Source organism: Xylaria bambusicola (genome assembly GCF_022495145.1).
Source record: "Xylaria bambusicola strain CBS 139988 unplaced genomic scaffold F5B22scaffold_17, whole genome shotgun sequence".
In the NCBI taxonomy this organism is placed as follows: Eukaryota; Fungi; Ascomycota; class Sordariomycetes; order Xylariales; family Xylariaceae; genus Xylaria; species Xylaria bambusicola.
This window is the reverse complement of record NW_025953570.1, coordinates 505,514-530,936: the sequence shown is the minus strand read 5'-3', so window position 1 is coordinate 530,936 and position 25,423 is coordinate 505,514. Positions and strand designations below refer to the sequence as shown.

The window sequence follows — 25,423 nt, the reverse complement described above, 5'->3', positions numbered from 1 at the left end:
CACTTGTACAGCTGTAGGCAGACAATATACCACCCATGAATTAGTATAGTATGCAATTTAATTATGTCTAGTTAAGTACCTATATAAATAAAAAAACTCCGGAATGCTAGCGCGACCATGCAATTTTGAACCCATTCATATCTTCGTCAGTAACTACTCTAAAGTCCAGCCTCTCAAGGTCCGAAGACAAGAGCGCGGACCTCAATGCTCTCTCTGCCCTCGGCATCTGGTCGCGACTGAGGATGCTCGAAAGCAGTGTGCGCCACACGGCCGCCCTTGACACTCGTGCCCTCCTTCAAGCTCTCGCTATCAAAGCACTCCAGAAATAGACGCTCGCTGCCGACCATGCCGCTCAAGTAATGCCACTTCTGGGCCGGGTTATAAGCGATGGCGGCCGTCTGCCCGATGTAACCGTGTGGGTACCTGTGCTCGACGGGGATGACGTCCTTCTGGTCTAGTGTTGCGCTGGACGCGAAACCCAGCGGCATCGACTCGACGGGGTTCTTGTTCAGCGGGCGCCAGACGTTGACGATGCGGTAGCGACCTTGCAACAATTTGTCGGCTTCGTCGCCCATGTGCGTACGAACGCGCTTCTCGGTTGAGTATGCCGTCTGGTCGATGTGCACCGTCTGCACGGCCTTACGGTTCGCGTTGGGCCCCGCTCGGCGCACCGTGTGGTCGAAGAGGAAGATCCGGTTGCTGCCCGGGATGTGGTCTAGCAGTAGCTTCTCCACCTCCGGATAGTAGTTCGCTTTGATGGAGGCTTCGTCGGCAAAGTCCTTCTCCTTGGACTCTGGCACGTCTTGGATGATTTGGAACGCATCGTTGTCCAGAGTGAACTCGGACTCGTGTCCGCGAACATCCTCGATTGTGACATCTTGGAAGTACTTCTCGACGTTGTGCTGGGGTTCGCCGGCTGGTGGGGCATCTACATAGTTGAAAGCGACTTCTCCTTCGGGAGGGTGGCGAGAGAAGTTAAGCTTTGCTGTGACGGTACCGTGAGGGACGGTGATAGGGGCTGAGATGGCCATTTTGATTTCGGATATGAGGATAAACTGAATTTGTAGGAGGGAATGATACTTGAGTTGGTTCTCAATCAATTGAACTTGATTGACGGCAGTGGTTTTAAAGGTTTGGTTCAAGTTATTGTATTAGCTATGATGAAGTTGTAGTGTCTGTTCTGGATTGATTCTACTGAAGTATTCAAAGTGACGATGAAAGAGTCATTATATACTTGGGGAATAGTAGCCATGGACTGGAAGCCATTTATCAGCAACATACACATTTCAAAGCAATCGAATGTCGGGGATGTGAGAGTTCCTTTGTGATTGGCGCATGCCTCAATGACGTTATCGGCTATAAGTGCCTACCTATTAGGTAGGTGTGGTAAGTAATCAGAATTTACAGATTTCGTGGAGACATGCTTAATACGGTACTGCTATGGGAAAACTTGTATGGTTTATTTTTGAATACAATTCTACGAACATCTTTTGCTGGATGATGCGATACACACCAATCAATAACTTTGTATTAGGTTACCCGTCCGTCTATTACCTACCTAAGGTGTAGATTCTTCCATCCATATCCCAGTTTTCTCGCTTTTTCTAGCAAATCAAGACGATGCATACTATCTACTCTTGAGTTATTTCCAAATTATACACTAGGTACCTAGGTAGCGGTCGCTTCAATTTAAAACTACGTATTAGGACGTCGGTAGGCATAACCTGCTAACAGCTGTAGGGGCTGCCCCGCGCCTGCGCTGGCTGCCGCACATGCACCAGCCGCGCACCTGCCACACCTGCAGGTCGCCTGTTCAATTCCCTGACCTGACGGTAAGCTGTCACAAAGCATCACAAGATGTTTATAATATCCGGCGGTGGACATTCTTATCGGAAGAAAGCAAATGACAGCGAAGGCATCTCATGGGTGAAAAGAAGATACGCATATAGACTATCGAGAACGAGAGGAATACAGAACATTAGCACACAGGTGTGACACTCCTTCCTGTCCCCCAGGGCCCGTTACACATCCAACGTGACGACTCCGGTAAACAACTTCAACCGTCGTCTCTTCTGCGTCACGTTCCCCTGCGTCGACTCTCCTAGCAACTGTAGAATGTCCGTCACCGTCTCGACTACTCAACAGATTAGTCCCTTCTCTTGTCTCTACTCCGTTTCGAAAATCTTACCAGATAACGATGTCATCTCCCTCACGGTCCTAGGAAATAAAACAATCTCTTCGTTCGTATCCAACGCCCGAAATGGTTGCAATGGATCTTCCGGCTTCCGCTGTCGACTGTTCAACACACGCGCAAACGCGTTCGAGTCCCTATTTCGTTCCACTTCATATTAGTCTTGCACTCCGTACAAAGAAAGAGAAGAAAAGAAACCATGACGTCTGGTTTCCACTTACCGAGCCGCATTCCGCGTCTCCATTGTCCCTAATCGAATGTGGACTTGTCGCACCTCCTCCATCATGCGATCCAAACGATCCAAGATCTGTTGTCCTCGATCTACCGCTGGTAGATTCATTGACATGAAGCCCTTTGGCCTGCTATAATGGCTCAGCGTTACAATAAAACCCTGGCTTGGGGGTTTTGTCGTGTCCTAGGTGCCCTGCCCGAGTCAGTAATTTTAGGCCATGTGGCCTACCATCGCAATTAATTCGGGCTTTGATCCTATGGGTTGAGTTTTGAATCGGAGATGCGCGGAAGTATTAATAAACAGGGCTTTCTAATCCCACTTAACACTAGAGCTGTAAGGCCGGGAAAACTATTGCACTAGATTGGAAGGAAGAACTCGATTTTGTTGGCCCTCGTGCATGCTTCATACAATTCTTGCCTGGGTACTGTATTCAACACGGTGAAGAACACTGTACATGCGACAGTTCTGACGCTCAGAGACGTACTAAGTACTAAGCGCTGGCCCCGCATCGGCCCCCCGCCACCCCAACTCGAGCTAAGAGCTGGGGCCCCTAGCGCCGAGGGCGTGTAGAGGGGCTGTAGCGTGTACAGCGCCTACTTGTTTGGGCAGTTCAAGGCGCTGACCCGTGTTAGCCCAAAGTAAACAAACTACTTTTTTTAGTGTTCACCATCTAATCCCTAGCATCAGTCACTGCACCAACCTCACCTATTGAGTTCGTTGCTGTAAGAGTAGAATAGCTTACATTACCAGCTTGATGCATGCCTCTATCTACGCCAACTAGCTTATACTTGGGGACCGTGACGCGCCCATGCTCTTGCAATGGCAGACGCCGACTACTTCCTTGACCTCTCGTCTCCAGACCCCTTGGCCGACGAGGTCCCCAGCTCAGTACGGCCCGCGTCACGTCGCATCACCAAGTCGCAACACGACCTCTCTGCCTTCTCAATACCGCAAAGCAGCCCGCGAAGAGGTTCACGTGCCCAGTCACCCCGGAAGCGGACCTTCCAGCTTGATGTCGGCGACGAGCGATCCCCTCAGCGAATACGTGTGACTGTTGAGGCCGAGGACGGCTTGAAACAGAGCGCAGTTAATCGCACACTGTTCCCGCCACCAGCATCGCCCACGAGGAGTCCGCGTCGCCGTGAGACGATAACAACAACGACTGTGCCACTAAATGACGAACCGAATCCAGTAGGCGGTGGTGTTGGCACTCCCCAGAAGCGCGGCAGGCCACGACGCATTAGTAATGGGACGCCAATGCCGAGAGGGCGTAAGAGAGCGGGAACTCCAATACAAAGAAGCTCGAAACAGGTCCGACAAGAATATGAACCATCATCAGAGACTGGCATCTCCAACGACGCATCGGCCGATGTGAATGGTGATGGCGGTGAGGCAACACCAAAACCTAAGACTAGGACCCGGAAGACACCCAGGAAGCTGGCTGGAAATACACCTGTCCCATCTTCGCAAGCGTCTAGCAAGGCAACTGGAAGGAAACGTGGTCGACCTCGGAAGGTGCCTATATCTGAAGAACCAGGTGTCCTCACTGGAGCCAGCGCCCAGACTACCAATGCAACAATACTTGATCTGCCGCCATCAGAAGCGAATATAGAAGATGGCACTGATAAGTCGCGGAATTTGGAGGAGGCAGAGGGGCCAAGGGGCCATGTCAGCGATAACAATGTTCATCCTACACCAAGCCTTCCCAAACAGAGGGCTGGCACAATATCTCCACCACAGAATCCTTCTCAGGATCACACAAGAATAGAGAGATCTTCAGTTTCACCTACCTCATCACATCAATTAGCTGCCGAAAATGATGATTTCATGATGATGAGCGAGGACTATCAAGGAGCGGAAGCACACAGTGACCTTCAATCTACAGATGATGAAGATGGTATTACACATCATGGTCAAGATACAATAGCAGACGCTTCCGACTTTAGTATGATTGCGGTAGAGTCTCTACCCTCCTTTCAGGCCTCTTTTCGAGCTTCTTTGCAGGAAGATACCACCAAACTCGCCTCGGATCATTATGAAATGGGTGAACAAACAAGCCATATAATTAATCAGACGCTAGAATCGTTGCGGCACAGTTTACGCACTGGAACAGAAATTGCCTCGCATGCCTCGGAGGCCCAGGATGACACTCAAAGAACAGAAGACCGTGGAGAAGTTGAAGAAGTGCAGGAAGAGACTTCCGCGACGGCCAATCAGGAAGACAGGCGAGGTTTATTAAGCAGCCCAAGAAGGCCAAAACAGTTACTACCATTAAGTCGTCAGGTCTTTGTGGGAAGAGGAGGTGTCGATGATTCGTTCTCCACTATTCCAGATAGCATTCTTCATGCTGCTACGCCAAGACGTCTTCCTGCTAAGACGACAGATAGCGAATACGAATCCCAAGCTAGGCAAGCGGACACTTACAACGATTCATTCTCGGAGATACCAGAAGCTGTTCTAGAAGCTGCCACTCCGAGGCCGGCGAGACGTGTAGAATCGTCACCTCACATATCTATGGAAGGAAATGAAGACCGCCACCAGATTACTCGCCCACCAGCTCGCAGGGCTAGTCCGGACTATGGGTCAAATCGGCTTCCCACACCAGAAGATACCTCATCCTCGAATGGTGGCTCTAGGAAAGCCCACGAAGAAGACGCAGGGGCAGCACTGGAACCTCAGGATCAGTCCGGCTCAGTCCACCATCCAGATGTACCCTCGTCTCCACCTATTAGAACTCGACCCCGTGCTTTAGATTTTGGATATTCAAACCTTCAAAACGAGCTGAGTACTGTGCAAGAGAAACAGTCTTCATCGCCTCAAAGGCAGCCATACGGGAAAATTGCACCAAGCCAGCTTCATTCTTTGGAGGCCCCACATCGAACCTCACGACCCTCTCTTTCGCCAATCGTCAGAGTTGGCCGTACTCTTCAAAATGTTATGTCTGACAATTCCTCTCCAGATAATCGAGAAGCAAACCTAGGGAGTCCATTCAGAGGATCTGCGAGCAGTGATCACCTACACCAGTCACTTGTCCCGGGATCATCCTCTCCGTCTATTCGGGCCCAAAAAGCTTCTAACAATTCACAATTCCTCACTGGTTCATCCTCTCGACTAGGCAGAAGTTTTCGGTCTAATCTAAATCAAAACTCCGGGCATGTGTCGCAGGTTTCTGATAAAGTCGCGCATTCCATCATGCCAGAAAATGGTGCTAGTTCAAGGATCGAACAACTAAAGGACTTGACGGAGCGTCATTCACCCGAGGCTCTCGCATTGTCCCAGACGTCTTTCATGTCTCGTCCTGCAGAGAAAGTTGCGGCCGATTTGGGCGAAGAGGCACACAGGGCCACACAGGGCCATAGTGCCCCGCAAACGAGTCGACAGGAGCTATCGTCTCGGGCGGCGAGTAGTGTTGAGGCGGACGTTGTCGAAACGCATGGCACAGGCTTGAGCTATGGTGCTACTGCTGATCTAGGCACATACATGGAACGAGATCAAAATCTTTGCAACGAACTTGCACAACACACGGATGAGGATCTTAATGATCGATTTGATGATCACGTTGGCGACGATGAGTATGACGGCGATGATATTGATGTTTGGGATATTGAAGCATCCCGCGCATCGCCCGGTAAACCAGAGTCAGCTCTAACTACTTCAGGACCAACAAGAAAACCAGACGTGCCGTCATCTAGACGAAGTAAGGTCCCAAGTCCATGGAGAAGGAACAATAGACGACTGATCTACAAAGATGACATTGCAAGCTCATCTCAAATAGAAATTGAGACGAGCTCACAGAGTGACATTGAGCAAAATCTCACGATTCCGCCTACTCAAGGCCCGTCGGTTTCACAGTCCCAACAGGATACTCAGACTAGGGTGGCTGATCTAGAACCTGTGCATCCAGATTCTATGCCCGAAGATATACAAATGTTAGATAGCAATACTTCTCCGAGTCCCAGTCATGGTGGCTTTGAAGATTACGCGGGACTTGCCGACTCGGATGAACCTGACGACATAGATGAAATTGAGGCACCAGTTATCTCGGGACAAACCCAGAGGTCACCGAATCCAATGCATGAAGAGCTCCAGGAGTGGGGAAACCACGAGGAGCCCCAGGAACTCGAGCGTTCACAAGCTCTCGACATGCCGCCAACTTTCGAGACATCTATGAATGCTTCTGAGTATTCAATGGTAGCCCAACAGGCAAAACAGACACCCCAAGAACAGAAGAAACCTGCTCCAACTAAATCCGGATTTTTCGGTGGATTTGACATTCTGTCATTCTTCTCATCGCCTGCAGTATTGCCCACGAATAAGTCCGGATCCAAGCCTCCCGAGTCTATTAATAAAGCTGTAGTTCCCCAACCAAGTCTGGGTACCAAGCAACAAAAAGAACCTCCAAAAGCATTTTGGTCAACAGGCCTATTCCCGACGATGCCTCGAAAAGAGGCCGGCCCAATTGCTAGGCGAAGAATGGATCAATCTTCCCCAGGTCCAGCTTTACGCTCAACTGATACTGTAGCTGACACGTATGAACCTTCGACCTCAGCCTCACCTTCGCCTTCCCGATCTCGTACGACATCAGCTGCTCCATCAACGCCTGAACGTCAAATGTTTCCACCAATAGAACAAAAGCGAAATTTCACACCACGGCCTGGGCAGATGAAAGGTTCGCTGTTCACGTCGAGGCAATCAAACCACTCAGCTGTTCAACGCGAAGCCAGTAGTGACTTTGAAGAATCTAGTGAAGAGCAAGAATCTTCTGCGCTTACAGAAAGCTCTGAGTATGAACGTGTACCTCCCAGTGAGAAGCCCTCTCAATGGGACCGAAACCTCTCGCCTACCAAATCATGCTTCCGCTCACCACTCAAGCCAACAACGCCAGGCCGGATCGTAGCTTTCTCAAACAGTGCCTTAGGTCCTCTAGCCCAGGTTCAACCAGGAAATATAATGCATAATAGCACGAACGCACATAATACTATTTCGCAGGGCCCCCCTCTTCGGCCCGCTTTCGAGGGTAAGGAGAATCAACAATATCCACACACTCAACAGATCAAAAGCGCCAACAATAATTCTGTAGATAAAACCAATTCCGATCGCTCTACCGTCTCGCGAGACTATCAACAACCCCTTCGCCCCAAAGTGTTGACAAAGACAATGAGCTTTGCGTTGTCCCAGATGGAGTGGACAAAACAGCATTGGTGCCGTCTCGACGAGATGCTTCAGCTCCGCCGCCGTGACCCCTTACGCTTCCAGCAGGCGTGCCCACTCCCACCCCGCGACAGGCGCCGCTCGACGGCGTTGGTAGGGAAGGAAGTTTCGGCGCAAGATGCCCGCTTGATCCTGGAACCATGGCATCTCGAGATCGTCGAGGCCTTCAAGCTCGAGGTCGGCGGCTGGGACGAGCGTGTCCTCGCCAAGAGACTGTTCGCTCTCATCATCGGCGAAGAAAAGAGGCGGGCCGGCGCCGTTCGGTAAAGTTAGTTTATACTCAAGTTTTCTTGTCTGCACCCCTTTCTGTTTTATATACCATTGGCGTGTTTTGCAACTTCGGAGGTTGGCTGGGCGTTGTTATTCTGAGAAAGAAAATTCAAGGGAGACGAAATCGAAGTCTTTTTTTTTTTGGATTGGAAATTGCATGTTGGGGAACAAAAGAGGCGTTATTCCAATGTTGGCTTGCTGTTTGATCCTCGAGGATGTTATAAAAAAAAAACGGTTGGCCTGAGATACCCCCCTTTCGCACACACAGGATACAAGGTATGAATTGCTGAAATCTTGCTTTTTGTCACGGGTTGTGTGGAAATGAATGGGTGTGGGCAAACACTTACTTACTTGTATATGTACGTGGAGTTGAATGGAAGCATGGGCGGCATTGTTCTAGATAGTAACATGACCGGCACAGCCGTGATGAGATGTAGGGGTGAAGGATGGCGCGTACATTGCATGGAACATAAGCATGTCACAATCATGAAGGACTAGAATATAGTGCACATTATATGGTCTAGTGTTTATTTATTGGATGCATATATCATTTTTTCCCGAATGACACTTCAACCGTAATGCATCATGTAGCGGATGACCTTGGGTTTGGCTCATCTGTGCGCTCTACCTGGTAATACACGTAGTGTGTGTTGGTCGATATAGGCATTTATAGGCGCAACGCCGTGTTACTCCGTGGTAAAAGCGTCTACCGTTGCTCTCGACCAGGTCTTACTGCATATGAATCTCCACTGATGCTTATGTTTACTCTAACATGGAAGCCTGGTTTGTGTATAGAACATCGACAACGTTGCTCAGCTTCTCGATGGTTTGCAGCGCGGCGTCGTACGACTCGTCCCGCTGTGTCTCGTCGAAGATGATGAGGCAGCCGGCTCCCTGGTCCAGCACGCCGATGATGACCTTGTCGAGAATCATCTGCGACAGCTTGCGCTCGACTTGTTGCTTGTCGAGGCCGACCATGCGCGCAATGTGATCGATCTCCACGCGGCTGAAGGGTTCAATGACCTTGATGAGATTCTGTTCAAGCATGGCGTCGTACAGACGGCGCAGATGGTTCCGGATGAAGGCGTCGCTGCCTAGCTCATAACGGTAGGAGGCGAGTGCCTGTTCGTACTCCTCGAGAGATCGGTTGGAATGCGCGCGCGCGATAGCCTTCATAGCCTCTAGGTTCTGGCCAGCGTACTTCTGAGCCTGCTTCGACGCCATCAATGAGTTGACGTCGTCCACGAGGTTCAGCATAATCTTGCAGAGCAGCATGTACTGCAATGCGGCCGTGGCCCGCGGCGTTTCCTCTTGGCTGTGGTAACCGTCCAACGCCTCGATGAAGTACGAATATGCTGTGTTAAAGTCCTGGTCCATTGTATGGAGCATGCCTGACTGCATATCGAGGTTCGCCTGTAGGAGAGGTGGGGTGTAGACCGAGGCTGCGCTCGTACGAGCACTTGTTAAAGCCGCTCGCGCTTTCGAGATGTTCCCTAGGGCATGGTACACCCTGGATTCTAGCAGCTGAACCTCCACCAATACCAACTTGTCGTCGAGACGCTTCAACTCTCGAAGCAGCCCGTTGATGAGAGTTAAGGCGTCGTAGTAGGATTGCTTAGCCATATATAAGGTGACAAGGCGGGTCTCGAGACTTTGTCGGAGGAAGCTCCGTCGCTCCGAGGTAGCCCATTCTATACATGATTTTGTTACGGCGATCTGGATGTCGGTTGTGTTGGGGATAGCGTCGAAGAGATCGAGGAGTTGGCGGACTGCGGTGGCGCTGTTAGGGATGTGGCCCATAGACTGGGAGTAGACGGCAACCCGAGGGAAAAGAATAGAAAAGGGCGAACATTAAAGCGAAGGAAGCATACCTAGTTTGGCAGTCTTAGCCTTTGCAAAGTTTGAGAGAACATTTCTACTAGTGGTCACGAGCTCAACGAGTTCGTTCGGCTTCCTGGGAATACGTCAGCGCTGGCAACTACTAGACGGCTGCGCGCTGGTGGGCAGGCTCAGATGGGACCTCTGTTCGTACTTTTCATCTCGATACAACTCTCCCAGGCTGATCAAGGCAGCCTCGTACTCCTTAACGGCAGCTTCTGATGTGACGGAGGGGGGCGTCGAGATAATGTCTCTGTAAATAGCTTCAGCCCTGCGCGGGTCGGTGCTGGCTAAGGTCTGGGCCTCTTTAACAGAGGGCTTGTCTACGGTCATTGTGGGGTCTGGGTATACTGGGCTGGCTCGAAGATTGCTAGGAGGGACGGCGACAGGTGCAGCAGGGCGGATTCTTCGCGATTGTTCGTAAGATCGTGATTAGGATGTCGTCGTTAAATGGTTGATGAGGTCTGTCTCCCTCCAGCTGTGCAGGCCGGGTCCGTTTACGTACTGAGGTCAGTGCCTGGCCGATGCCTGCAGGGGCTTGGGAGCTCTTCTCTTTGGTTAGGTAAGATAGGTACCTCCTAGCGACTCTGCTTGTGGCTTGTCATTGGGTGACTCGTGATGGTGTGGGCCGCGGTACATCGAAATTCCGGGTGTACATAGTAAGAGAATTGAAGTTGTTGAAATATCTAACTAGGCAATCCTTTCGTCCAACAATTCTTTGAATCTCATGCTCGGCAACCTGCTTAATGATGTCTCCCGCATGTGTATAGATACTCGCCTTCATTGCCAATCGAGAGCTAGAGGTAATTTTCCACCATCCAGAAGTGCTTGACAGCCCAAGATCCAGGCTCAGGTCATGTCACGATGCTAGCTTCGCTATTCAGGCATATTGGGCACAATAGAATGAAGTAACCCCTTTGTCATTCATTGATTGCATTGGAAACTAGGTGACAGAACCCATAAGATGCCAAGGCCATTATCCCAGAGACGCCCCCCATTGATAACCCTCAAAAGAACTGCTGACCACCCAGACCTATGTCGTCAAGATCCCAAGCTAGCCCATATCACCATTCCCTTACTGGACACAATTTTTGTGTTGATTTGAGCTGCTATAACCTTTATATATACATCATAATCAAAAATTTTGTATGTCGAGTTAATACGTCCCCACGGCATATGTAGGGCTGTTGCTGTGGGAATGGGTTTGCCAATCAGGTCGCGTGTGCGACGACCGTATATCCTGAAGTAGAAGATGGCCACTGCTGCTGCTTCCCGTAGAGCTAGTGGCCCTGCCCCTGTCGAGATTATTGAGATTGCTGCCCGATCGTCGATGGCCACTGATGCTCGAGCTGGGCCTCGATGGTCTCGTAGCGATGCTGAAATTCCCGTTCGGTTGATTGATCGTGAGATTCCCGAGTCCTAGACTGAGCTCCCCGTACTGGTGAACGCAATGTGGCTCTGCGATCTGGCACTTTTCTGTAAGGATCTTGTACATGGCTTGCTCAACCTCCTGAGCCGTCGGCCTCTCACTCGGCAGCACTGAGAGCATCCGGGCTACGATGTGCAGCATTGGTCCGATCCCCCTGAAGATGAGGTCGTCCTTCTTGGCTGCATCTTTTGCTAGTCCGGTCATCCAAGACTCAACCTGGTTTAGGTTCTTGTGGAATGACGAGTCGGGGACTGCGCCTCCCCTGCCGGCAAGCTTGTGTTTTGCTGCGCGGTGAGAAGCAAATGCTTTTGCCGTCCGCTTCATCAAGAGACCAATCAACTCCAATATCACGCACCCTAGCGAGAAGATGTCTGCCGCCTGAGGATCGAGGAGCGGGTTGGGTGTGTGAAGTGCAGAGCTGGCATTGCTGCTGGTCTCCGAGCCTCCTCGACTAATAGAGAACGTAGTGCTATCTGAAGATGTGGATGCCGAGGATTGCGCCAACAGGGTCTTCCGATGTGAGTTTACCGAAGGTCGATACCACTGTTCCGGAGCTGCGAAGTCGTACGACTCTCTATCGAAGACTGATTTCTCGGATGCGCTGACAGCTGCTTCGCCGCACAACCGGGACATGCTGTTGTAGAATATCAGATTATCAGACCGGAATAGTATCGTAGACGGCTTGATGTTCCCATGAGATCGACGCTGCCTGTGAATATAACATAACGTGTCTGTCAGACAGTGAATCCAATTCATCATCAGCTGTCTTCGTTCTTGTTTTGCTAACGATTTCCATGGGCCGGGTGTCGTCGATAAGAGCGATTTGAGGCTGAAATCGGTCGGGTTTGTGAAGATGACATACGCACACCCTTGATGGACATAAGAGCCGTAGTATGAGGCTAAGTGACCGCTCTGTAGGTTTTTAATACTGTTGATCTCAAACCAAAAGTTTTCCATCGATATATTGACGGGGCCCGTTCCGATCGAAAATCGGCGACGCAAGAATGCCTCACCAGGCTTATTGGGTAGTTCGACCCGCTCCACAGCAGCGTTGGTGGTTAGACCCGCTCGTTTGTCTACGACAACAGGTATCAAATCATCGTCCTGGTAGACAACGTGCTTGCCCTTGTCAATGTAACGGACGAGGTAGTGGAATTGCCGTGTGTAAAACTTCTTGGCGAGTTTATCATCTTTGCCAGGGGTGAGAGATAATCGTGCAACCTGGTCAAGCGCAATAGGGAGGTCGTCATCATCCCAGCTATCGTCGATGATGCCAAATATCTGATCCGGCACTCCCAAGTCTGCCAAGATGAGGAAAATCCGTTTCGCCTTCTCGATCCATTCCCAGTAGGTACCATCAGTCAACCCATCACCAAAGCCCAACGGCCGATCGAGCCGGTCGATTTCCTCGGGGATAAGGTGCGAGCAGACGAACTGTCGTGTGACAGTGGCTTCGATGAGCGATGAATCCCACCACATAGTCACCTCCCACTTGATGGGAAAGGTCGCATTTCTCTCAGATGGTTCCAAGAGATAAGTACTCTAGACAGAAGTGGGCCAAGCTCACAATGTTATTGCAAATTTGGAGTTAACACGCAACACGGCGCAGGAGATATGTGGGAGAGTATTATTGACGAGCAGGGTGCCGTGAGTGGCTCCGCAGGGGATTATATGACGTGAAACTACCCTATCACTTTCTGCTTGTTGCCTCCTGATGTAGGGAACTTTTTGTTGTAACACTGTCGGCAGGATGATGCAGAAATTGAGCCAGAAAAGGTGATTGAGGGAAACTCTGCCCGTTCGGGGGATGTTTATTGTTATTCGCGCCCCCCTTGAAGAATATCCATTCCAATACACCACCCCAATACAATAGTAGACAGAAGCAAGATAGCCAAGCAAAAAAGAAGACCACATTTAAGCTACTGGCATGGCGGGCGAGGCATCTCGTTGGCTGCTTGGGGGAAGTGTATTCGACGACGGCCGGCGTTCACGAAACGCCATTGGCTGAGCCTGGCAAGAGATAAGGGAACGGACAATACCCTGGCCTTGGGCTGGTGATGGATCCTGGCCGTGACCTTCAACCTGAGCTATTATTATAAGATGCGGGACGGGTCCAGATGAGCAGATACCTCCAGTAATAGTGCATCTAGCATGCCCGAGTCTTGCCCAAGTATTACCGAGTACAAAGTCAGTCTTGCCAAGCCCCATCCGGCAGAGCGCCCGGAGACAATCACATGGTATGATCTTCTCGAACTGGCGAAGATCTGACCCTAGGCCTGGAAAGACGTTGCCATTCTCGTTTGGGTTCAGCTTCTACCGCCCTCCGCTTCAGGTTTCGCATAGCGAGTCCCCTCTCGATAAAGGAGCTTTGCGAGCCCCTGCAGGCGCGGCGGCACTATAAACCATGTGTGTATACTAGCAGGCAGTAGTGTATGCCTACATGACAGCAACGCGGCAGATAACGGAACGACGAAATGCGTGGGACGATTAGTCAAGCCTGGCCTACGGGAAGATTCGCCAGGTTTTCCCCCCACTGCCCCCACTGCCCATCCAAATCGACGGTATCGTGGGGTTGTCTAAGGGAATGGCGGGCGATATTGACCTGGCATATTGCTTTGATCTAACCTCACGGAATTAGATAATGGAAACAGACAACCTGGATGATGTAACGTTTATCACGATTGTTATTCCTGATGTGTGCGCAGATCCCCGTTTGAGAGATGGTTTTTGATACACTAAACTCGAGTAAACGAGAGAAGCGAACGATGATGGCAAAGATCTCTCTATCTATCTATCTGCCTACTATTGCTCGACGCTAACTTCTTGTGGTGAAGGTGAACCCCTCAATTGCCTACTGATATACATATCAGGTATATATCTACTTACATGTACTTAGATATGTTTGTTTACAGGGGCATCTCCATACATGTACCTGCTCTCATCTTGGCTTCACGATGAAGCGAACGCCTCCAGGCTGATCTGATACATTTGGCCTGCGACGATATTGATAGATGACCGCGGACCGTTCCGCGTAGTGGATAAAGGCGGGCAGTGCAGTTTCATGCAACGGCATATGCTGTCTCTTCTGCAGGTCATCATGGGATGGCGCTTGTGTCGAACTTATTGTTAAGAAAGATCGTATGTCAGCCAATACACGATGAGTCTTGGTTGCGCCTCACAGGCGGAAAGGCTTGGGGAAATAGTTAGCTTGCTAGCTGAACGGCTGCCTAATGTAGCTCGCCTACCTTTGGTGTCAAAATATAATAGGCGGATGATTCTGTCCACCTGATGAACTGCGTCTTGAATCAGAAGCCATATATTCGTGAATCTCGTAACTGGATGGCCGGCATCCATATTCTGCTTAAACCCCAAATTGAACAATATTCTTTATCTCATAGGTATTAAATTAGGCGATGCCGTCTCCCAGAATACCTACATGCCTACCCCTTACCACAGTCGTGCAAATTCTAGCTGAACGTATCATTTTACAGACACGGACGTCTTGCCCTATACATACCTGCAATACTACCTACACACATTCACAGATGGCTGACCGAATCTTACCTTACCGGGATCGGTCTGCAGCTGCCTTACTGAGCAGTTCGAAAACCAGGGAAAGCGAGACGAGAGCATTAGAGACGAGAGAAAGTCGTGCGAGAGGCTGGCATATTGGCAGATAAGTTCTTGACGCTCTACCGCTAGTGGTGCAACCCAAGTATATGCACTGCACCCCTACTGCAGGTATGCGCGTCTCACAGCAGCTAATAACGGTTTCGCTACCGAATCCAGCCTTACATAGGTGTCCGCTTTCTTCCTTCTTCACTAGTAACGGTGGCCCATTGCTATGAATAGAATGCCGGGCAAAGAGAAGAGGGCAGAAGGCGGAGGCTTGCTGGCAAGCTGACGAGCAAGGCAGACAGGTGAACTGGAGGCCTGACTAGTCGGTTGCTCATCGACTTTAAGGTAATTATGGGTGATGGGGCTTGAAAGTCGCTTGTCCTTCGGAGCTGCCGGATGAGGGATTCTTGAGGTGCATCTATCTCAAGTACGAGTCTACACTACCTTATTGGCCATGTTGGAAGAGATATGTTACATCGAGTAGCCATCTAAGTCAAGATGTGCAATCTATCTCAAACACGGTGATCCACTTGAAGAGGACATTAACTTTGGGTGTGTTGACGGCGCTCATGCACTTCAACTGAACCAATTCAGACTGCTATGCTGATACATTATACACTATCTGTTACATAGATGCCAGCATCCAAGTGACCATACAGGCCAATACCTGGGTTTGTATGTTTCCTTTGCAATCATATCAGACTACCGTCCTTCTCTTTGTCCTCTGTAGCCTTACGACCAATAAATGTCTTCATACTCCGATCTATACCGGATACACTCCGAGCAATCTTCTGAAGGCCTACTGGTAACACATTGTACCAGTCAACCCAGCGGGCGTAGAGCGGCATGCCAATGTGGTCACTCAGACCAAGATCGATGGCTTTGATGATCTCTTTAGCGATGTCGATTGGCTCTACAATGGGAGCGATGAACGAGTTGGGCGTGCGGACACCATGGAAGAGGGGCGTGCTGAGCTGACCAGGCGTCACTAGGATCGTCTTGATTTCAGGGTATTCCTGCAGCTCAGCAGCGAGAGACTTATGCAAGGCCGTCACACCGGCTTTCGCCGCTGCATAGTCAGACAGCTGAGCGGCACCGAGGTGACCGATCACACTCGAAACGGTGACGATGGTGCCCCCTGTCTCGTTGTTGATCATTCCAGGGAGGAAGGTCTTGACGGTGTAGAAGTGTGAGAGGAGATTGGTCTTCAGGCTCCTATCGACTTCGTCAACGCTCATGTCAAGCAGTTTTTTGCCAACGACAATGGCGGCGTTGTTGACCAGGACGGTAGGCGTTCCGAGCTGAATGGGCACCTATTAGCATAGAAAATATACATTGCCTTCCTGATGGCACTTACATCACGCTCGATTTCAGACGCGACGCGAGCAATCTGTCCCTTGTCACTGACGTCGCACTGGTAATATGTGATGCCCCGCGCTTCGGTGCTCTCAAGCGGCTTGGTGTCGAGGACCGCAACCGTCGCGCCCCTCATGCCGTAAACCTCTGCGATCAGCAGGCCAAGTCCGCTCGAGCCTCCCGTGACAACAATGACCTCCTCTTGCAAATCAACTTCGCGATGCATGCCATATGCGATCTTATGACTCAGGACGTTCCCCATCCACAGCAATGTCACAAAGGTTGCCCATGCGATACTGACGGTCATGGGCCGTGTATCCCAGGCCTGGTGCTCAGCGCGAAAGCATAATGGTATGATCCATGCTACGAAAGGATGGAGGAGGGTGACGTTGAGGACTTTGAGGAAGACATCGACGGATATGGGCGCAAACCAGGAGTCTCTCGTCGGCGCGCGCGAACGATCCATGACGGTGGTGATGGTAGTGGTGGGTTGGAAAATGGTGCGCACAGGAAGGTGACTTTGTCGAATTGGTGATTTGTTGACCAGCAACCGCGCCAAATAATTAGAGCAAGAGAAATGAAAATAAAGGACGGTATGTGGCTGGCTAGAAGGAAGGAAGGGGGATGAGGATCTCGAATCCTGTCACCGTCGTCGGTGGTCTGTTTCTTGCGATGGATGTTCGTCTCTTCTGTGCTCTGTTTCCGCTTGAAACACGTTGACCTAGGGGCCACCTGTTTCACAGTGGTACGGGGGCAGCTCCTGTACCGCCTAGGGGCCTGCTAGGGGAGCAGAGGGGGAGGGGTGGGCGGACACTTAGGGCACTCAGGTAGGCCAATCGGCTTGTACCGAGCAGGCGACAGGGACCATATCCACTGAGACATGTGCGGCGGCTACCTACAGCAATTCAGTAGGTGCTGTACCTGGCAGCTCGTCTATCTTGCCTCGCAGACTATGACAATATCATTACCAAATAGAAATAGACAGACGAGACAGTACCATTCCAATACCACCGTGTTCATGATGAGGCTCAACGGCCAAATACTACTATAGACAACTACACATGTTCAATCTACTACGTAGCGGCCCATTGCTCACGGGACTTGACGGCGTTGGGACTGTGTTGGTAGATAACTAAGGAGGCAATCTGTCTCTTTCAGGGCCGTAGCAATCGACATAATATTTACGAACGCCGGTATTGCGATGCATACATTGATTTTCCTCTTGGTATTCCGTATTTTCCCAGTCCTGTAAACGCCGCGCCAATGCAATTCCAACCCATTTGAGCCTCGATCTCGCCGATGATTAATTACTTCTCTCTGGCGAGGACCACCTTGTCTCTTTCGCTTTGTCTCTTCTCGAATTGTTTTTTGGTATGCTTGCGTTCATTCTCGTCGCGCCTCTTGATTGCCTTCAATTCTTCCTGTTTGATCTCGCCTGCCTTCTTCACAACCTTGGGAATGTGCCTATGTCTTCTAATACGTCGGATCTCGGGCATATGACCGTATCGCTCGATAAGAGCATCGTTGTACTCCAATGCTTGTCGATGGCGGGCAGACTTGACGCCTTGTCGTTTAGAGGCATTTGCTCGCCAAAGCCGCACGTTACCATCGTCGCTCCCGGAAAGAACGTAATTGGCATCGGGCGACCACGAAACAGAAAATACCCTCTGCATCCGCTTAGTGTGATATATATCACGAGACGAGCCTTCGTCCCTGTTCCATAGCCTCAGGGTACGGTCATAGCTTCCTGAAATTAAACCTCGGCCGTCAGGGGAAAAATCAACATCGAGAACAGCTGCCACATGGCCCTTATAGATATTCAGAGCACGGTTGATTGAGCGCATGTCAAAAGTATAGAGGTTGTGATCCTCGCTTGCGACGACGAAATTCATAGGTTCCATCGGGTTGAAGACGATCTTATTTAATCCAAACTTGAGCGTTGTTCGGCCAAGAGGGGACGAGGTCCTCAGATCGTAGAGGATGATATTGCGATCGCCAGAACAGCTCGCGATAACGCTGGTTTCACTCTGGTTAAAAGCAACAGAAGAGATGGTTGCTCCAGATGTGGGCCATCTTAAGACTTCAGGGGCTGCAGTATACTGGTCCAGATTATGAACACAAATACACTGTCGAGGTTAGTGATTTTTATAAAACAATGGGGTACAGGATGGCTTACATCCGTAGCAGCGGCAAAGGACCGCCCGTCGCGATGGACGGATAGAGACGTATATGGATGGCTTCCGAGAATTGTATGAATGGGAGGTGCCTCGTTTGGCGTATTTTCGGGGTCAAAGATTTTGATCTTTGAGTCAGCCGAGGCGGTTAAAAGTTTATGATCTTTTGTGAATGCCAAACTCTTCACGATGTTCTCAGCTGCAGTTGTCTTCCAGACCTCTTCACGGCTACTTAGATTCCAGCACTTCACTACACTATGACCAGTTAATTAATTTCCTTGAAATAGAATACTGTTCTTGCTCACCCATCTCCAGACCCACTAGCGAATCGTGACAGATTATTAGGGTCTTTGGCAAATGTATATACACCATCCACCTGAGAACATATTAGCGTCATCCTAAGGTCATGCTGTGAGAAAACATACATGACCGTTACCAAGCTGAGCAATGACTGTGTGATAATTTCATTAGTGTAAGAGTCTCAAAATTAATATACTCAACAAAAATAACATGAGATGTTGTAATACGAGGGCGGCATCATGAGGACGCCTATCCGGAGGACGACCCCTGGATGAACTTACAAGGCTTCGCAAACATGCGCTCCAGCTTTGTGGCATTCAAAGCCTGGACATATTCGCGCCCTCGCTCAAACTGATGCATGGCTGGGTCGAGGTTGCGCGGTGCCTGGATACTGATTAGCTGAGATTTCGATAAATGTGAAGTTGAAGGGGGCAAACCTTGGGGGCACTCGACCCGGCCGTTAGATGGCTTTCCACGCCGCTCAACGCTTTGATTTTCTAAGAAGGATTAGTATATACTCTAAGCTTCGGACCTCGAAATTTCTTACCATGATGGTCAAATATCACGAGCTTTTCGAGGTTAGTGATAGGTTGAGCGATGCTTCTCCCAAATATCGAAGAAAAGATGCGATGTTGAAAAATATATTTTAATTGGCTAAGAGTTTCGAGGCTTGGGTTCGTGGCTGAGTGGGGCATGTGGCGGAAAACGCTAGCTACAGGTAGGTACCTAGGTACATACGGACAGACTACGGATAAGTGGGTACATATCTAGATGGTACAGGAAGATACAGGACTAGATTCTGCTAGGACAGACCATGAGATTTGAAGCTTTCCCACTCGGAAATCTAGATCTAGACTGGTAGCAATGCTTTACAGTAGCGTAAAGATTAGGTTGGGGCTGATATAGGTCCTTTGCCTGTAACAGTAATTGGATCGCGATACGCATACCCGTGCCCTGCCCGTGGTCTCAGATATTAGGTACCTACCTACTTCTTATCTCTTTTTATTTTCGCGTCAAGCTGCTTGGATGGTGACAGATAGTTTGTAGGACATTCATGATTTAAAGTGTTACAGCCTACCGTATTAGCACAATTTCTGCTACACTTCGAGTACTTAGCTAGAGCCAAACAACCTCGACACAGATATATGTAAGGATACTGCAAGCATACAACCCGGGAAAGAGGAAAGCAGGTTCGCTATGTGTTTCCGATGCGTGTATTCTAGGTATACCGGTATGTTCACCGCTGAGGTACCAGAAGTGGTGACGTCATAAAATACAATTTCTTGGGGTATTTGCAAAGCCTAGCACGGATCTACACGTAGGTAAGGTATCTCGAACTATCCTAGCCGTTACCTAGGTAGGATCAGAGGGGATCCATCTCGTTGGCTCCGTAATTTCGTTCGTTTGCACCAAGTCTCAGCGCATTACTGGCCTCATGCATATTAATCCGCAACATCGGGAAGGACTTACACATGTACTTAGGTCTGTGGTGAACGATAGCAGAGTAAAAGCTCTTCGTATCCAGTACTACGGAACGTTCAATATGTTGCATGCTCGGCATGGTCCTGATTTAAGATGTTTCGTAGCAAATCGCTAAGTAGGCGTCCCGACAGCTAGGGAAGGAGTTGGCTGAGAGCCAACCAGATCTGCTGGTGGCGTTTGTGTTTCGCAGCAACTCCCTCACTACCACCTCAGACCCAACCGAGTCGACGCGCCGCCCCCACTGCCTCTCATGGGGTATCATTCCTTCCCAGGTCACCACTGGTTTGAGCACCCGACAGAGGGAAGCGGTTGGTGAACGGGAATCTGCCCGACCCGTGCAAGCTGCTTGGCACCCTTCCTCTTCCAAGCAAGTAGCAAGGTCCAACGGCTCTAACGGCTCTGTGATGGACATCTCATGGCCGGGTCGAGCAGGAACGGGGCTAGCCTCGGACCTACCACCGAGAAACCGAGTCGATCGATCTTGTGTGCCACGGCCAAATCAGCAGAATAGGTACCCATGGCAGTCATGAAATTACCGCCCGACGTTCGAACAAGCTAACCAAGCTTTGTCTTGTCATCCCGCTCCATCGTTGTTGATTTCTTGAGACCTACCATCCCTCGCTCACCCGTTTCTTCCTCCATCTTTGTTTGTGTTTTGGTTCACCCACCATCATCCGTAAGGGCCGTTGCGTCGAACAGCATTACGCAGGACAAAACAGACGTCCATTGCTGTAGTTGATGTGTTGAACATTGCAACCATCCCAAAAACAGCCCAGTCACTTTCGTTACTAGCTGTTGATTCACTATCATACTCTGGCGCTCTTTTACTAGATCAAGACTGTACATGCTCCAGTTCTTAGGGTGGCCATACCGATCGTTCTGTTACACGGCTAGATACTCCAAGTAATCCTACATTCATTTGGAAACTCTCAAGCACATTCAGTCGTTCGAGGCCCCAATATGCGCCTCTCCATTCTTACCGCGCTTTGCGGTGCTGCAGTAACCTATGCAATTCCTACCATCGAAGCTTATGGCAACAAGTTTTTCACGAGTGATGGTGACCAATTCTTCATCAAGGGTATGGACTGCTAAAATTGACGTCAAATCGTAAGCACTGACTTTTCGTCCAGGAGTTGCATATCAACTAGTTCCAGGCAAGTCCTTGAAGACAGTATTGAGAATGCGTAGCCATTACCAGCTCTAACATAGTCATTCTGCAGATGACCCTTTGATTGATACAGCTCAGTGTACACGAGATGCAGCTTTGATGGAAGAACTAGGGGTCAATACTATTCGCGTCTATCACGTGGACCCAGATGCCGATCACGATGGATGCATGGAAGTTTTTGCTAAAGCTGGCATTTATGCCATGATTGACATGGACACCTTCACAACTTACATTCTTCCGGTGCGTTTGAGTCTGCTCTGATATGTTATACTAGAAGAGAACGAAGACTAAGAATCACTCGTAGGACGATCCCTACTGGAATGAGTCTCAGCTGGATGCATATTCAAAAGTTATGGACGCATTTCATGACTATGACAACTTGCTTGGCCTATTCGTAGGCAACGAGATTATTGCTATTAACAACCAATCTCTTGCTGCCCCGTTTATCAAGTCTGCAAGTAGAGATCTCAAGGCGTACCGGGACGCGAAGGGTTATCGCAAAATTCCCGTGGGCTACTCTGCTACTGACATTGCTGAGCTCCGGCCGTATTTACAAGACTACCTAACTTGTGGTGGAAATTCTTCCGAAAATATCGACTTCTGTATGTGCTTTAAAATTCCCCGTTATTCTTCATTTGTCTCTGTCGGGAATCCTCGCGAAGCTCGTCTCTGCTTCGAAGGCACTGCACTTAAAAATCAAATCAGCGTGTATTAACCTTTCTAATCTTGATATTGTATAGATGGCATCAATTCTTACCAGTGGTGTGACCCTTCGTCTTACATGAGTTCCGGCTACGTGAACCTTCAAGAACAAGCCAAGGACTTCCCAGTCCCCATCTTTTTCAGCGAAACAGGATGCAATGAACCCGGTCCCCGTCTATTCGAGGACCAAGCGTCGATTTTTGGGCCGATTATGTCAAAAGATTGGAGCGGTGCCATCATCTATGAGTGGATCGAGGAACAAAACCATTATGGACTCATTTCCTATGGGCCGAAGGTTGATCCGACTGTTACTGGCAAGAACATTTACGACGGATTTACCCGTGCAGGTACCCCGACACCGGTGAAGCCTGATTTCGATAATCTCAGCAAGCAGTGGGCCCAGATCACACCAACAGGCATTGCCAGGGCTGACTACGACCCAAAGATTGTGTCGACTCGTGCTTGCCCGGCCTCCACGGCTGAGGGTTGGCTTGTGGATGGAAATGTGGCCGTGCCCACTCTGGGAGCATCGCTCGGCACAAGTAGCTACTCCCCTACACCATCTGCCTCTGACACAAGCGCGGCTTCAACCCCGTCTGAGACGGAGAACGCGGTTCCTGGTTCTCAGGAGGCGACGTGAGTAATCCCCAGGGTCCACCCTCTTCTTGTTCTCGTGCGACTAGTGTCGCAAGGGCTCTTTCTCGGGCCTTATATCTTCCCTTGGAAGCTTTCCGCAGCTTCAAACTATGCAAAAATTACGCTTTGAATGGCGATACTGACACCGACTGTTTGTTAGTGGTATGGCTGCTGGGCTGGTAGCGGTGATGATGATGTTCGCAATCTGGCTTTAAGCCCTCCCAGACGAAAGCATGTTTATAACTTATACATTGTACTCTGGTGTTGACCGGCTAGAGGGATCAATGACTTGAAACGGGTAATGCTCTATTCCACGCTCTAATGATCAGTTAGAACCGGAAACTCAGGCACTCTGCACGGCGTTAGTCTTTTTGTTTTGGCCTACATTGTCAGTTAGATGAGACTCTACTAGACTCGTATACCCGGCCACCATGACCGAGCTAATGTAGAATATCATACATGATGTTGGATCGTTGGTATATTCGTCTTGACATCTGGGCGCTCTCTGCTATTGATTCAGTGGTTGAAACTTTCAAGTGCTCGGGAAATAATCGCTAATGCCTCAATATTCTCATACAGATTGAAAGATAACTAAAATGTCTTGCGTCATATATGATACCAAATCACATCAAGGTAGCTATCATATCACGTAGCGACACACATCATAGCAGTGAAGAGTGAAACAAAGACAAGGAACAGCTATTTATGAAATGAAGGAAAAGAAATCCCCAGTGCTTCACGATCTAGAGTAAGGATATAGACTCTGAGTAAACGATATTCTGTAGGTATATTTTGTTGGACAGTACGAACTTGGCCATTTTGATTATAGTGGCCCTGGGTATGATGTCCATATATACATGCCTTTTCTCTACTGGCTTTACATACACAGTTCGAACGGATTTCCTTAACCCGCTAGATGACAAACATGGGTGATTTCATTATGAGAGTCGTTCGGCAGGTCTGTATCTTTTAATGAATTATAAGCCGGTACGTAATCTCTGTAGCTGGCTCATGATGCCAAAACCCCTGCTTTCGCTGGTGACGTCCAGACTACCGGTCGTAGACCTCTTGTGCCCGACGTCTCCGTCCGTGGCCCCCTCGCGACGCCCGGCCTGCTCTATCTCGCGCATGAGGTCCCTATGTCTATCCTCGACCATCTTAGCCAGGCTGTCGATGAATTTGGTGCGGCCCTTCTCCTCGGCCGTGCCCTTCCACACGGTCGTCAGCTCTTTGAGCTCCTCGATCCGTCGAGCCGCCTTCTCTATGCCTTCCACGGGCTCGGAGCCCGAGTTTAATAGGCTCGATATCTCCTCCCGTAATTCTTTCAGTACTTTTTGCCCCTTCTCTTCCGTGCTGCGGTCCTGGGAGCCCGGCTCTGGCGCCGATACGGACAGGAACGAGGAGCTGACGGATAGCTCTGAGGGTGGGAACACGAACTCCATGGCATCGCCGAACGTCTTGACTACTGTGTCTAGGCGCGAGCGAACGAGCGTTAAGGTCTGCAATTGGCTGATGAAAGCAGGATCCGTGACATTCTTCGCGACGTCGTCGGTCGTTGCTGTCGGTGGAGTCTCTTCAGCTGGTGTTATGGATGGGGGCATGGTGATGGTGCCTGATGTGCGCCTTTGACTCGTAGACGCAGATCGTGAGAGACCAGCATTGGCGCCTTTCGTCTCGGGGACTTGTTCTTGGAGCCCGCCGGGTACAAATTTGACGATATCATCTTGCAGCGTGTCCGTCAGCGCCTCGGACAAGCCCAGTGTCTCACCGCGCAGCAGCTCGACTTCGTATGCGAGCCGGCTGCCGTTGCGCAAAATGTCGTCGGTCAATTGTGTCAGGGTGTTGGTGAGGCGCGTGGTGTGGGCGTTGAGCTGCGAGAGCTGGGCCTGGGTCTGGGCCGAGAGCTCGGTGAGGGGCACGGATGAGGGGTCATTGTTCCGCGATGACGTCTGGAGGGAGGGCAAGGTCGAGTTCAGATATTCGGCTGGGTTAAAGGTAGGGCCGAGAAAGCTCTGGAGGAAAGGGTCGGCTACGTGGGCCGACTTGGGCGCGGGATTCGCCTTGGACTTCTGACGAGTATGGAGTGGCAGGGCACGAGAGGAGGAGCTGACTGTGCTGTTCTGACGCCGGCGACTGGTGGACATGATGAGCGGTAAAAGCAAAGAAGAATTAGAACTGGCAAGGATACAGCTTTGGCAGGATAAGGGCCATGTCAGATATCTGAATATTTCCCTAAGTATGGTATTACAAAGTCCATACATTTGGTAAGTAGGTATGTAGGTGCATGTGGATGTTAGGTACCTGACACTGCCTAGGTAGGTAAGTAAGTACTAGCTACTACCTACCAAACAGGTACGTTATGCACCAACCTTACATAGATGATAAGTACCTAGCAATTCCAAGATTACCTTAGCAATATGATTGTAGGTACTAGGCAGGTAATGTTTCAATGCTGTTATACAATAGAAGATTCCACACCCACCGGGCTTGCCATTAGTTAATACCCGGATCTATATTTTGAGGTCCGGTCTGGTTGATACATGTACCTCCTCTGCATGTACGTAGATCTCCACTGTGGTACCTTGTAGGCAGGTACGCTAGCATTACCCCACCCTACTTTGGTGGCCGGGTATCTGTGGGGTAGCTAACCGCTCAGTCTGAGCATACAGCTACCGACATGTAATAGGTATATCATATGACCAATTTAATATTGAAATGCCCTTCTATTCTAGGCTTGTTCAGTGGCTCTGATATATCATTTTTATATATAATGGAA

At 49.9% G+C, this 25,423-nt stretch overlaps 9 protein-coding genes across 9 annotated transcripts; 2 read left to right on the top strand and 7 right to left on the bottom strand.

Moving 5' to 3' along the window:
- Positions 1-1,443, bottom strand: F5B22DRAFT_604327 (uncharacterized protein). The gene has a single exon (XM_047974789.1). It carries the CDS (start codon positions 1,029-1,031, stop codon positions 174-176), a length of 858 nt encoding a protein of 285 aa, XP_047831471.1. The 5' UTR covers positions 1,032-1,443; the 3' UTR covers positions 1-173.
- Positions 1,443-2,859, bottom strand: F5B22DRAFT_604325 (uncharacterized protein). The gene is made up of 3 exons (XM_047974788.1): positions 2,413-2,859; positions 2,189-2,328; positions 1,443-2,134 (listed from the first exon to the last, which is right to left on the bottom strand). Exons 1-3 carry the CDS (start codon positions 2,535-2,537, stop codon positions 2,022-2,024), a joined length of 378 nt encoding a protein of 125 aa, XP_047831470.1. The 5' UTR covers positions 2,538-2,859; the 3' UTR covers positions 1,443-2,021.
- Positions 2,860-8,422, top strand: F5B22DRAFT_604323 (uncharacterized protein). The gene has a single exon (XM_047974787.1). The coding sequence runs from the start codon at positions 3,243-3,245 to the stop codon at positions 7,899-7,901; it is 4,659 nt and encodes a 1,552-aa protein (XP_047831469.1). The 5' UTR covers positions 2,860-3,242; the 3' UTR covers positions 7,902-8,422.
- On the bottom strand, positions 8,423-10,304 carry F5B22DRAFT_604322 (PCI domain-containing protein). Its single transcript, XM_047974786.1, has 3 exons — positions 9,937-10,304; positions 9,776-9,858; positions 8,423-9,673 (listed from the first exon to the last, which is right to left on the bottom strand). The coding sequence occupies exons 1-3, from the start codon at positions 10,113-10,115 to the stop codon at positions 8,667-8,669; spliced, it is 1,269 nt and encodes a 422-aa protein (XP_047831468.1). The 5' UTR covers positions 10,116-10,304; the 3' UTR covers positions 8,423-8,666.
- Positions 10,305-10,938: 634 nt separating this feature from the next.
- F5B22DRAFT_645998 (protein kinase) lies at positions 10,939-12,690 on the bottom strand (the record flags this gene model as incomplete). Its single annotated transcript, XM_047978673.1, has 1 exon — positions 10,939-12,690. One exon carries the CDS (start codon positions 12,688-12,690, stop codon positions 10,939-10,941), a length of 1,752 nt encoding a protein of 583 aa, XP_047831467.1.
- A 2,353-nt stretch (positions 12,691-15,043) lies between these two features.
- On the bottom strand, positions 15,044-16,973 carry F5B22DRAFT_120865 (short-chain dehydrogenase). The gene is made up of 2 exons (XM_047968885.1): positions 16,187-16,973; positions 15,044-16,130 (listed from the first exon to the last, which is right to left on the bottom strand). The coding sequence occupies exons 1-2, from the start codon at positions 16,649-16,651 to the stop codon at positions 15,522-15,524; spliced, it is 1,074 nt and encodes a 357-aa protein (XP_047831466.1). The 5' UTR covers positions 16,652-16,973; the 3' UTR covers positions 15,044-15,521.
- Position 16,974: 1 nt separating this feature from the next.
- Positions 16,975-19,280, bottom strand: F5B22DRAFT_120871 (WD40-repeat-containing domain protein). Its single transcript, XM_047968886.1, has 7 exons — positions 19,207-19,280; positions 19,097-19,156; positions 18,941-19,043; positions 18,785-18,810; positions 18,665-18,735; positions 18,362-18,614; positions 16,975-18,311 (listed from the first exon to the last, which is right to left on the bottom strand). Exons 1-7 carry the CDS (start codon positions 19,207-19,209, stop codon positions 17,493-17,495), a joined length of 1,335 nt encoding a protein of 444 aa, XP_047831465.1. The 5' UTR covers positions 19,210-19,280; the 3' UTR covers positions 16,975-17,492.
- Positions 19,281-20,827: 1,547 nt separating this feature from the next.
- Positions 20,828-23,361, top strand: F5B22DRAFT_120808 (Glucanosyltransferase-domain-containing protein). The gene is made up of 6 exons (XM_047968884.1): positions 20,828-21,219; positions 21,272-21,295; positions 21,362-21,549; positions 21,614-21,911; positions 22,050-22,647; positions 22,808-23,361. The coding sequence occupies exons 1-6, from the start codon at positions 21,102-21,104 to the stop codon at positions 22,860-22,862; spliced, it is 1,281 nt and encodes a 426-aa protein (XP_047831464.1). The 5' UTR covers positions 20,828-21,101; the 3' UTR covers positions 22,863-23,361.
- Positions 23,362-23,624: 263 nt separating this feature from the next.
- F5B22DRAFT_645994 (uncharacterized protein) lies at positions 23,625-24,791 on the bottom strand (the record flags this gene model as incomplete). The annotated part of the gene is made up of 1 exon (XM_047978672.1): positions 23,625-24,791. The coding sequence occupies one exon, from the start codon at positions 24,789-24,791 to the stop codon at positions 23,625-23,627; it is 1,167 nt and encodes a 388-aa protein (XP_047831463.1).
- Between the last annotated feature and the right edge of the window lie 632 nt (positions 24,792-25,423).